Raw genomic sequence first — 12880 nt, forward strand, 5'->3', positions numbered from 1 at the left:
ATTTTGTCAAAATGAAACCAACTGCTATGTATTATTAAAATTCTCTAAATAATAATAATAATAATCCCAAATTGCTGAGGGCCTGGCCAAGATGCCCAGGATGACTTACTTTCCTGTCTGGCTTTGGTACACACAGGGGGACTACTACATGCACTTCTCAAACCCAATCACATGGTGGCAGTAGAAGACCACCAGCACCTTCCAATTCAGAGCCATTCCTCTGGTGACCTATCCACAGACCAGGTAAGTTCTGGTCTCTCTTTCCTCTTACCTTGGGTAAGGAGTGAGTTCCAGCAGGTCATCTAACATCTCCTTTTTTTGCACTGTTATACCTGTGTGGTAAACTATGTACCTTTGCACTTAATGGGGTGGAAGTTGATGTGGTTTCCCTGCTGTAAATACACTCACCATTGGGCAGCTATTCCTGTTGGTGGTGATACAGAATTAGACTTTTTGAAAGAATCCAGCAACCATCTAAAGATAGCAGATGTGTGCTTACACTGCTGGCAATAGTCTTAGTGGTGGTCTCAACTTGTACTACCAGCTATATAGCACTCAGCTTTTCTAAGACCTGAACCATGTCTCTGCCCCCTTCCATAGCTGTGTCCCTGATCCTAATGGAATAGCTCATTTATTACCTTATCACTGCCATGGTCTCCACCCAAACCCACTGGGGTACCTAGAAGCATCCAATTTATAAGATACTTCTTGGACTGATTAATGTGTTCATGGCTCACAATTGCTTTATATCTGTGTGCATTTGGGAATAAGCCTCAAGGTGCCCAGGCTCCCAGGCCCACCAGCCTCTGCTCTCAGAGTGTGGAACTGGGAGATGCCAGGACCTTACCATAGGGAGGTCTGCAACTGTGTGGGTATAGTACTGGAGGGGAGGGAAAGCTTGGACTTCACCTACAGCAAAAACTGGCTCTGCTTTTTCCTTAACCAATCAGTGTGGTTAGCAGAAAGCTCAGGTCCTTGCAATTCAGGTGTTGGTGACCTGTCATCTCTCTTGGGGATGTGTCACCAGCATTTAAACTGCTTTCTCTAGGTGAGAAGACTAAGACAGCCAGGCCTGTAAAATCCAGTTGGATTCCTTGCCATGTCCCGTGGGGGGTGTGGTAGTTAGTGATGCCTTTCTTAAGGCTACACATAATGGAGGTGGACGGTAGGCCCAACAGTAAGCACCCTTCAGACAGCTCTGCCTTTATGGAATTGCTGCCCGGGCCTGAGGCAGCATGGGCCATTGGTCTCCTCTTCCCTGCCCCTGCAAACCCAGCACTGGCCCATTTATTTCTCTGCCACTGCCACCATCACCACAGCCAATTTGCATCCACGGGGATGGAAGCTGTGTCTCTATTGCCTCCCCTTCTGCCTACTGGCCCTTAGCTGACCAAATGCATAGAGCTTCTAAAGTTTTCTGCCAAATATTACTCTGCCTAAAATCTTCTTTTTCCCTTTTTCAACATATTTCAGTACTTATTAACATAGTAGAATTTTGTTGCTTTCAATATCATTAGTCAATTTGAATCCTTTCATTTCATAAAACTCAAAGAAAGAATATTTTTCTGGGTAGCAGGGGAATTCTTTGAGTATATTTACATGCAGCTTTTTCTGTAGAATTGTCCTGCCATGCTTCATGTTATTTTTCCTTATTTGCCATTCTATCAGTATATTTAAGATCTCTTAAAAACTTTTGTAGTTTGTTACAAGGCGCTCAATATTCTATTGCCTAACTTATTTAATTATCACTTGTGATTTTTCTTATATGAATATTCAAAACTTTGAAATATGACACTTTGCCAAGGGTTAATAAGTTTTTCTCAAGCATGATATCAGAAAAGGAAGCTCTGGACCCTCAGGTTTGTGTCCCTCATGCTAGAGATGCTGTGTCCCTGGTGGGAACTGTGTTCTGGCTTTTCTGGATCCAGATCCTGGGCTTGCCGGAAGGGCTCAAGACAAGCTGAACCTTGTACAGCTTAACTGAGACTCAGCTCACCAGAAAAAGTGTGCAGCCTTCCCTTAAAGTGACTGCTGAGGTCCCTTGGGGGCCAGAATATTTCATGGGGCTTTTAGGAAGATGATTGTCTCTTAATCGAGGGAAGAAATAGCAAGCTCCCTGGACAATTATGTCATGAATGACTTTAACCCTTTCTATGCTTTGAAATGTGCTGGAACACACAGAAGCATGTGCACCAAATTTGACAGCTAGGGACCGTTAGAGGGACACAGCCATGGAACTGCCAGGAAGGGCCACCAGAGAAGCAGAATATCACAGCATCAGGGTTTCCCCTTGGTCACCCCTCCCCGTGGCAGCCAGTGCTGCAAAACCTTCAGATGCACCTTGTGCTACATGCAGAGAAGACCTGCAGAAAAGCTGGCCATCTGAGCAGAGCTGCTGGTCCTCTCCCAGCCTTTCTCACCCTCACTGCAGCCACCAGGCCGCGCCCACCAGGACCTGGGAGTCACGACTCACCGGTTCTTCCATGAAGGTCCCATCTTGTCCCAAGATCTCATTCAGGATCCCACGCTGCATTTAGTTGTGGACTTTGATACCTTCAAAGAATATTGAAGAATATTGATTGGTTATTTTGCCAAATGAATTTGATAATAATAATTTCCTGCATTATCATTATTGTGTTATGAGGTCAATATTTTCCTCAATATTAAAGGTTAGCTTTTAGTGTTGATTCACAATTGTTTGTAAGAGGATGTAGGTTGTGCTCTTTAGAGTCTGGCTGCATATGAAGAGCAGGATTCTGATTTGTGTAGTGACAGGAAGCCATATTGGATCATGTGTATGCTTACACACACACACACACACACACACACAGAGAGAGAGAAACAACAACAAAACCACACAATATCAAAACAACAGTTCAAAACATTCAAAAAGACAAACAGCATGGACAAAAGTGAATTATAAACCCACAGTTGACACTACTGAAAATTCTATGTAAAGTACATCTTGTGACCACCCCCAGCAAAATATGGTAGTACATATTAGGCCACACAAGATCAATGCCCACAAAAAAATTACAAAGATTAAAATCATTTTGTAAAGCTAATGTCTAGCCGCTTCCACCTAATGAACTGCCTCTGACTTGAACCCATTTGCCTTCGCCACAAAACTTCATCATAAAACTCAATCCTAATGATCTCAGACAGCATCATCCACAGGATGCTTTCACTCAGCTGAGAACTAGACTAGCTGGACAAGATCCAAGGAGCTGATTGCCCCACTGGTGCTCAGCCAAGGAGCTACAGGGGACATGAGCAGGCAGAGGGCCATGGAAGGCCAGGCAGGCTCTAAGCACGTGCTTAGGCAGCAGATGGGGGGAAAAGTTAGTGGGGGAAAGTGTCCTGACATCCACCATTCAGAGCCATGTCAGAAGGCTGCTTCTGGTTATGTCATTTACTGAAAGGGAACTTGAGAGACTCTTTGGAGTCTGGATGACATTCTCCTTCTTGGCCTGTTCACTAAGAATTAAGGAGATGAACTTCATGTCATTCATGTGAACTAACATTATGGTCTTACAGGAACAAATTTTATATTTTAGTAGAATTTTAAATGAAGGGAGTAATTATTCACTTTAGTGTGTGTTTGGAACTTAGTAGTAATGGCCTGTGTGATCAAGAGGTCCGAGAGGGTGCCTGTGCATGGAGGAGGAGGAAGGAGACCACACCAAGGGCCAGAGGGTACAAACAGTGCCAAAGCAGCAGCTGAAGACAGTGCCAGCTATTCCCACACCACCCTCTCCAGCTTCCTCAACAGTACACTTCCCAGTGCTGACCACAGGGCTAGTGGACAGTGAGAAACAGGAGCAGAGGACAAGAGCAGCAGACACATTCCAGGAGAAATCCTGGAAGCACGTCTGCGACTTCAGCGGTCATCTCGCGGCACCATGAGCACCACCTCTGTGGTTGTTCCTCCTCCAGAAACACCTTTTATACAACTGCTTTGCCAAAGGATCTCCAGCTGGTTCCTCAATGAAAATAGAATCCACCCCTCCCACTTCAGGAAGCTTCTTCACCAGGTCTCTCAACCTTCTGTCTACTTCCCAGGCCTCCTCAGGAGATGGCTCTGTTCTATTTTAGGGAGAAAGGGGAATATTGCAAAGCTCTGCACTCACCATGTTAGAAATAGTCATCTAACTTGCTTTGGTGTGGGAAGTGTGAGAAGGAACAGTGTATGTAACACCTGGGAGGACACAGGGAGTCCTCAGGACTTTCCTTTCCAGCTGCATCTTCTCCTGTCAAGGGAGAGTGAGTACAAATGAATCTGAGCTAAGGAAGGAGAGAGCAGCTTGCAATGCCAAAACCTAAGGGACTTGGCAAATGTCCTGGAGACAAATGAGCACCCACCTTGGTCTTATGGGCAAGACACAAATCTTCATAGTTGATTAGGTACTGATTATGCCTGTGGCTGCATTAGCTGTCCTCTTATATGTCCTGATTAACATTCCAATTCTACCACACAGGGTCTCTGACAAGCAACAGTGACTTCAGCTCCTGGCACTGAGCATCTGTTCTGCAGGCATTTTGCCATGAGCCTAAGTGCCAGAACTGTGGCCAGGAGGATGTACTATCTCTGCTATAAATGTCTGTTATTTAAACCAAAGGGAAGATGCACCCTTCAGAGCTCATCTGCAGTGACCATCTCCTCCAGCAAAACCCCACTTGCCTACACTTAACTCCCAGTCAGTTCATTCACAGTAAGATGGACTGACAGAGTTACGCCACCCATAGCCCAGTCATTTCCCTCCTGAATACCCCTGCATTGACACAGGAGCTTTGGGGACACCTCACATCCAAACCACATCCTTTAATAAGCTCCATGTTTTAAGAGCCACCTCAGATGCATCTCAGGTAGAGGACCTGCCCCCAAACCCTCCTTCCACCCAGGACTGACATTCTCCCCGTGGTCATCCATGTGGTCTTGATTTTTCATCACACAACTCCATCCTAATGATCTCAGACAGCATCATCCACTGGATGCCTTCATGATTGGACCTTGAGAACATTCCCCAAGGAATGTAGAGAAAGAGCAGCACTGTCTCAATAAAGATTAGACACAATGTTAAGAGCATGGTCTCCTAGATACTATGTCACATTGCCCCCAAGCAGAAAGTAGAAGTTTGCTTTTTTTATAAAAAGAAAGAGCCTGTTATTTAACTCTTTATTCATACATCATTTCAAATTCACAGAAAATTAGCATGAAAAAAACAATACAACTAATTCCAATGAACTCTAAACCTAGACTAACCTCTGATTAACCATGCACCTGTTTTTTTTATATTTTCTCTCTCCATTATACCAGAACACCTTGTGACCATTTCCTCTAAATATCCACTATGTATTTTGTAATGCTATGAATATTTTCCCCTAGAAGGAGAAAGTCCTTGTCAACTTAGGTATATAAGGTGGATCCAGGGGAGCTGCATGAGGACCCTGAATGCACAAGCAGTAGACAGAAGAGACTCACCCCTGAGAGGAGCAAAGGGGTGTAGCACTGTGGAGTAGGAGCCCAGGAGACGGCACCAGGAGATCTTCATCATCTGACGTGAAGAGAAGGAGAAACCATGGAACTCAAATCCCCTACTTTACTATTTCCTGAAAGACAGGTCCCACATTCAACATTTTCCTCAGAGCCCCAGAACATCCTTGTTCCTGAAACTGTACAGCACAGGGGTGAGTATGGTGTAAAACACAGACACCACCATGTCCTTCTGAGGGGTGTGGTAGGAGCTGGGGAGCATGTAGGTGTAGACGGCAGCGCCATAGAAGAGTGTGACCACCATCATGTGTGAGGAGCAGGTGGCCAGGGCCTTCCTCCTGCCCTCTGCTGAGTTCATTCTGTGGATGGTGAGGAGGATGCAGGAATAGGATCCTGAAATGACTGTCACAGGGATGAGGAGCATGAGGACACAGCACAGGTACATGAGCGTCTCATAGAGCGAGGTGTCTGAGCAGGAGAGCTTCATCACAGCAGGGACTTCACAGAAGAAGTGCTGGATCTCCCGGGATCTGCAGAATGGGAAGGTCATGGTGACAGGAGTGAGCATGAAGCCATCCACTGATCCCAGGAACCAGTAGTCAGATGCCAGGAGGAGACACACCCTGTGGTTCATGAGCATAGGGTAACGGAGAGGATGGCAGATGGCTATGCCTTAGTCATAGGCCATGGCACCTAAAAAGAAAAAATTAGAACCTGCGAGTGTCACACAGAGGAACATCTGCATCCCACATTCAGGGACTGAGATGGTACTTACACCCAGCACCTGGTCCAGGAGCACCTTGGTCACAGTGATGGAGAGGGACATCACTGAACTTCAGAGGTCACTGTCCGTCTATGCAAGAAAAACACCAGTTAAATGAGATGAGGTGGGGTTTTTAAATAGTGATAAAATAAGTTAGGAATATGGGTGAACAGAAAACACACCTGGCCTTTCTTAAGGAAATCAATAATGACTTCTTTCCCATTTTCTCTCAAAGACAGTAAACATTTCCAGCTCTCTGGTTCTGACAGATTAACTGTTAAATTTGATGCACTATCTACAGGAAGGTTCTATCATCTCTCCTTAGAAAGACTAGCATGAGCTATAACGCAGAGGTGTTCTTTTAAGAAATTAAAGTTTTTGTTTGAACCCTGGTAACAGTCCCTAAAACCAGCTGTGGCACTTCACTCTTGACAGCCTTTGCTGGGAAGGGCTGAAGCAGAGAACACAGTGCTCCTAACGCTGTAGCTCAGTGTCCAGCATGACTGAGACCCAGGGCAGAAGACAGGAGAGGTGCATAGAAAGGGGAAGGATTGGTGGGTCAGTGGGTGGGTACAAGGTAGAAGATATTTAGATGACACAGAGATGATAGGTGGATGAATAGACAGATTTCCTCTCCATCTTATCCTACTCTGCTGATAGATGAAGGGCAAGATCTATGCAGAATGAACAGGAATCACAATGGCTGCCCTGTCTACCTCTGTGGACAAAGTGGAGCAAGACCAGAGTCCACCAGCTAGTGGGAGAAGTGGACAGCACTTGATGAGAGAATGGAGGGAGAGAGGAGGCCACGAGAGGAGGGAGGCTCCTGGGGGAATCTCTGCCACTGTCCTGGAGCAACACATAGTGACCCCAAGACACCAGAGGATCAGGGAACATGGTCTGCTCCACAAACAGGGCCTGGCGTGCTCTCTCTCACTCTTCTCTAGGCAGTTGCTGGAGTTTCATAGGAACAGCTGGTGCATGCTTCAGTAGGGAACTGGTAACAGTGCTGGTAGAGAAATACTCAGCCATCCCTAGAAACCAAAAGCATCCAGGGATCACTGTCTTCACCTTCCCCAGAGCCTCTGAGGTCCTCACATCTTGTTCTTCCTAGTACAGACTGACAATCCAGGGTCTCAGGCCTCTGCCTAACATCACAAAAGTGACCCAAGTGAGGGTTTGTATCCTGCCCCTGGGTACAGCAGAGCACCTCACTGCTCAGTGTCCTTGGAAAACAGTGTCCTCCTCTGTCATGGACAGCTTGGATCTGGTCCACTCACCATCTATGTGCTTAGAGAAACATGAACATGCTCAGGATACTTGCTTCCAGCATTGCTGCAATCTCAGGAGTCACCTCCATGTGAAGCAAGGATAGCCCTTCTCCCTCTGCAAAGTTGCAGTCTCAGGACGACTAGTGTAGCTTCCTACCACCATCTGAAGCATAAGAAGGAATATATAACATTATATGTCCATAAATAATTAGGAATAAAAACTCAAAATTTAAGATGTTACAGTAAATAAATGTATATGAAAGTTTTAAGAAGAAAACATTTTATTTTTATTTTTTTCCTGAAAAACAGGTGATAGAGAAAGATGAGGAAATGCCGTGAGGACCTAAGAGACCACCTCAACAGCAGAACAGCAAGCCCTGCTCAGCCATGGCCCTGAGCTCCAGGGCCACCTGCCTGGCTGTACTCACCTCAGAGGACGCTGTGCCTCACCCAGATGGCCAGGGAGTGTGGCCTGGCTAAGTCACCAGGAAGAGAAGGGTGGCGTCACCCCTGGTTTAGGATGCTAACAGGGGACTGGATGAGACATGTCTGTTCACAGATCCTCTGGGACCTGGAGGACACTGCAGTTAGAGCCAAGGAAGCAGCAGAGCTCTCTGGGGCACAGCTCTGGGTCATCCTCATCCTGTCCTGTCTCCCTCTTTGTTCAACTCCAGGCTTCACCAATGTTAACAGTCCTCTCCACTCTCACCCTGTCTACAACGCCTGACAAGTGACATGTAGGAGGATTTAGTCTGGATTGGTTTATCAAACATACCCTGTGTGTGTGTGTGTGTGTGTGTGTGTGTGTGTGTGCACGTGCGTGTGCGTGCGTGTGTGTTGTGTAAGAAAAGCATCACCTCCTCAGTGTCCTGGAAGCCTGGAAGGAGTCCTCCTCACAGGTCCACCTCACTCTCTTATGTCCCTGCTTGTGCTCCTTGTTTCCTGTCATTCACTGGCCATCTAGGTCATTATAATTTAGAATTTAATTTTAAAGTATTTGTTTTTATTTCAACTACTGATATGCAAATTATTGAGAAGTCTCAAAGCACAAACTGTTTCATTGAAAATTTAAATGTTTATTGTAATATATTTACCCAGGTAAAAATCATGCTTTAAATGTTAAGAGTGGAGGTATAGCTCAGGGATTATGGCTCCTGCTGAGCATGCATGAAGCCCTGAGTTCAATAACTAGCATGCAGTAAAATGAAATAAATCCTATCCTGCCTACAAACTACAAGTGCTTCAAATATCTGTTCAGTGTACACTTGTTGTAGCAGCTACAATGAAATAGGGGAAGACAGAAGCAAGATCCTTCAACATCTGTTTTTTAACAGGTCCCTCTCAAAATTTGCAGTGAAATTCTTCTCAATTTTTTTTAAATCTATGTCTGAAACAATGCTTATTATTTACCCTACCATGCAGGTCTTGTGACAGCCTGGGTCCACACACACACACTGTTGGCCAGGCTGCCTCCTGAGCTGTACCTACCTGTGACCTGCAGGGCTTCAGCCTGTAGATGGCTTATCCTGCCTCCTTGTCCCCCTGGCTTCCTGTAACTCTGTGGGATGCAGCCCTGGGGTCCCCTTGAGTGTGGGAGAAACTAAGAAACTGGGACTTTTCTCCCTGCTGGAGATGATCCGTGGCAGCTGAAGCATCTGGGCACAACAGGGACCCTGTTGGCTCCAGGCTCCAGCATCCAAAGGCATTTTGAGTTCCAGCAGCACTGCAGGACATGGGTACCTGGGTCGCTATGGCATCCTGCCTATGACTGGGCTACAGTCTCCACACTCAGTAGAGAGTGCACAGCAGATGCAGAGGGAGGAATGGGGTCCTTAGCTGACAGGCTCCCTTCTGCTCCACCAGCCTCACTTGGGTCATGGCCACTTTGCAGCCAACTCTTTGCATGAAGTCTCTTCAGCTTGGAATTTGTGGTGTTGCCTTTTATTAAAAATGATTTAATGTGGTTACTATGTATCAGGTGATTTAAACAGAAATACAGTCCCTTTCTAAAGGTGCACGGTTGTTCTATGCTAAAAAACATCAATTATAAACAGAGCTGAAATAAAAATGCTTATACAGTAATCACTCTCTCAGTTAGTTTGTTTTGTAAAGTAATTCCATACAGGGAATAGTCATCCAAACATTTTGATATATAGCAATAAGTTGCTTTCTGTTAACTACCAAATCATGCTACAACATCCAGCTCTGCCTAAACCAGCCTGGAGTATGGTATTTTTCCACCTTAGTAAATTTATTAGAGTCATATTTGACTTGCATTTCTTGCTTACTAATATATCTATATGATTTTTCATGCTTCTCCATGTAACGACCACTTTATGGAATGACTATGTTCTTTGCACATTTTTTTAGTGAAATCTTTTCTTCATAAATATACAGTGATATACTAATGTATTCAAAGTAGTAACTCAATATAATGGGCTACAACACTTAATTTCATTGGTTATTGTTATATTAGTTTCATCAGAATTTCCTGAAGCATTATGTTTAATTTGACAAATTTAATGATTCCTTTCAGTGTGTGTGTGCTGGGAAAATCTTAGTATGTTTTGATGTCTTCTAAAATATCCTCCTTCAAATTTCTAAGAAATGAGGTTGAGTTATTTTTTATTTTTTATTATTTTTAGTACATTTACTTCTGAGACAGCAATAATTTATTTGGGGTGCACTCTGCTGGTGGAACAGCATCTGGGGCATGGGGTCAAGTGTAAGTCCGGATCTAAGAAGAAAAATTACTAAGAAGTACATGGGGTTGTGGAAATGGGGGTCCACACAGGATAGCAGGACAATGTTGAAGTTGGGAAGGATAACCAAGGTGAGCAAGAGGATTACAATGCAGAAAAGAGTCTTTACTAGCTAGGGCCACTCAGAGATTCTAAGCAGTATGGAGTCTACTGGGAAATTTGATGGCCCTCCCTATTGTTTTTTGAATTTGAATTTGAATGTAATCCTAAGCAAGATTTTATGTGTAAACTTTGTAGTAAGTTTTTAATGCCATTTTCTTGGAGGGGACAACCTTTTTCTTTGGCTAAGAGGATGAAATCTCTCTTCTACAAATGTCTGTTATTTCAACCAAAGAGAAGAAGCACACTTCCAGGGCTTACATGCAGTGACCAATCTAATCCAGACAAACCCCACTTGCCTACACTTAACTCCCAGAAAGTCCATTTAAAAAGATGGAATGATTAAGTTATAGTTCCATAATCTAGTCATTTTCCTCCTGAATATCCCTGAATTGGTACAGGAGCTCTGGTGAACATATCACATCCAAACCACATCTCTTAATGTTTCAAGTACTACCTCAGATGCATCTCTGGTAGGGAGCCTGCATGAAACTCTCCTTCCACCCAGAATTGGCATTTCCCCCATGGTCATCCATGTGGTCTTGAATCTTTTTCACATAACAGGATCCTAAAGATTTCAGAGAGCAACAACCACTGGATACCTTCATGGTTGAATCTTGAGAATGTTCCTCAAGGAAGGAACTGCACTAAGTAAAATTAGACACAATGATATGAGCATGTTATCCTAGATACTATGTCACACTGCCACAAGCAGAAATGTCCTTTTTACAAAAGGAAGGAAAGCCTGTTATTTAACTCTTATATGTGATTTGAAACTTGCAGAGTATTAGCATGAACAAGAATAGTACAACTAACTCCCATGAACCCTAAACTTCGACTCATCTATGGTTTACTGTGTACCCATTAATTGGCTACATATTCTTCACCATCCCTTGCCTCTGTCCACCTATCAATCACCTCATGGCCACTTTATCTAAATATCCACTATGTATTTTGTAATGATATGAATATTTTCCCCTAGAAGGAGAAAGTCCTTGTCAACTTAGGTATATAAGGTGGATCCGGGGAGCTGCATGAGGACTCTGAATGCACAAGCAGTGGACTGGGGAGGCTCGCCCCTGAGAGGAGCAAAGGGGTACAGCACTGTGCAGTAGGAACCCAGGAGATCTTCATCATCTGATGTGGAGAGAAGGAGAAACCATGGAACTCAAATCCCCTACTTTACTGTTTCCTGAAAGACAGGTCCCACACTCAACATTTTCCTCAGAGCCCCAGTGACATCCTTGTTCCTGAAACTGTAGATTAAGGGGTTCAGCACAGGGGTGAGAATGGTGTAAAACACAGAAACCACCATGTCCTTCTGAGGGGTGTGGTAGGAGCTGGGGAGCATGTAGGTGTAGACGGCAGCGCCATAGAAGAGTGTGACCACCATCATGTGTGAGGAGCAGGTGGCCAGGGCCTTCCTCCTGCCCTCTGCTGAGTTCATTCTGTGGATGGTGAGGAGGATGCAGGAATAGGATCCTGAAATGACTGTCACAGGGATGAGGAGCATGAGGACACAGCACAGGTACATGAGTGTCTCATAGAGTGAGGTGTCTGAGCAGGAGAGCTTCATCACAGCAGGGACTTCACAGAAGAAGTGCTGGATTTCCCGGGATCTGCAGAATGGGAAGGTCATGGTGACAGGAGTGAGCATGAAGCCATCCACTGATCCTAGGAACCAGCAGCCAGATGCCAGGAGGAGACACACTCTATGGTTAATGAGGACTGGATAGCGAAGTGGATGGCAGATGGCCATGTAGCGGTCATAGGCCATGGCTGCCAGAAGGAAAAACTCAGAACCTACTAGTGTCAAGTAGAGGGACATCTGTATCCCACATTCAGGGACTGAGATGGTACTTACACCCAGCACCTGGTCCAGGAGCATCTTGGGCACAGTGATAGAGATGTACATCATGTCCATGAGGGACAGCTGGCTGATGAAGAAGTACATGGGGGTGTGGAGTTTGGCACTGGAGTGTATCAGGATGATCAGGACAGCATTTCCAGACAAGGCCATCAGGAAAACCAGAAAAATGACAATACAAAGCAGAGCTGGGTGTTGAGATTGCCTGAAGAGTCCCACCAGAATGAAATCTGCCCACCCTGTGTGGTTGGTCATCCAGGTGGTGATGTCCATGAGGCTCTACCTTGGCCACCAAGAAAGCTTTGGGTTAATGTTGTACAGAGGGCTGAAGTGACTTTTTAGCTGCCACACACCTGTGCACCAGCCTGATTGTGCCCAACCAGAGGACGTTCCAGAGCCTGTAGATCCTAGGAGTTCTGATGACCTGTAGTAAACAATATTTTTTAAAAAGTATCTAAAAGCTCACCTGTGGGTGAAGTGAGCTGGTAACTTGTAGTGAGGTTGCAACAGTTCAAGTTCATGAACTTCCTAAAGAAAGCAGTTTGTCAATGACAAGTGCATATATTCAGAATCGTTGCTCAAAAAAGTAGGGGACATTGGCAAACAAGGGGAATCACTAATTCC

At 44.9% G+C, this 12880-nt stretch overlaps 1 protein-coding gene and 1 pseudogene across 1 annotated transcript; both read right to left on the reverse strand.

Annotated features, from left to right (window-relative positions):
- Positions 1 to 5576: 5576 nt before the first annotated feature.
- On the reverse strand, positions 5577 to 6182 carry LOC143398923 (olfactory receptor 2T5-like; annotated as a pseudogene).
- A 5384-nt stretch (positions 6183 to 11566) lies between these two features.
- On the reverse strand, positions 11567 to 12529 carry LOC143398924 (olfactory receptor 2T29-like). The gene has a single exon (XM_076855633.1). It carries the CDS (start codon positions 12527 to 12529, stop codon positions 11567 to 11569), a length of 963 nt encoding a protein of 320 aa, XP_076711748.1.
- Positions 12530 to 12880: the final 351 nt, after the last annotated feature.

The sequence above is a fragment of the Callospermophilus lateralis genome, chromosome 5 (assembly GCF_048772815.1).
Source record: "Callospermophilus lateralis isolate mCalLat2 chromosome 5, mCalLat2.hap1, whole genome shotgun sequence".
Lineage (NCBI taxonomy): Eukaryota > Metazoa > Chordata > Mammalia > Rodentia > Sciuridae > Callospermophilus > Callospermophilus lateralis.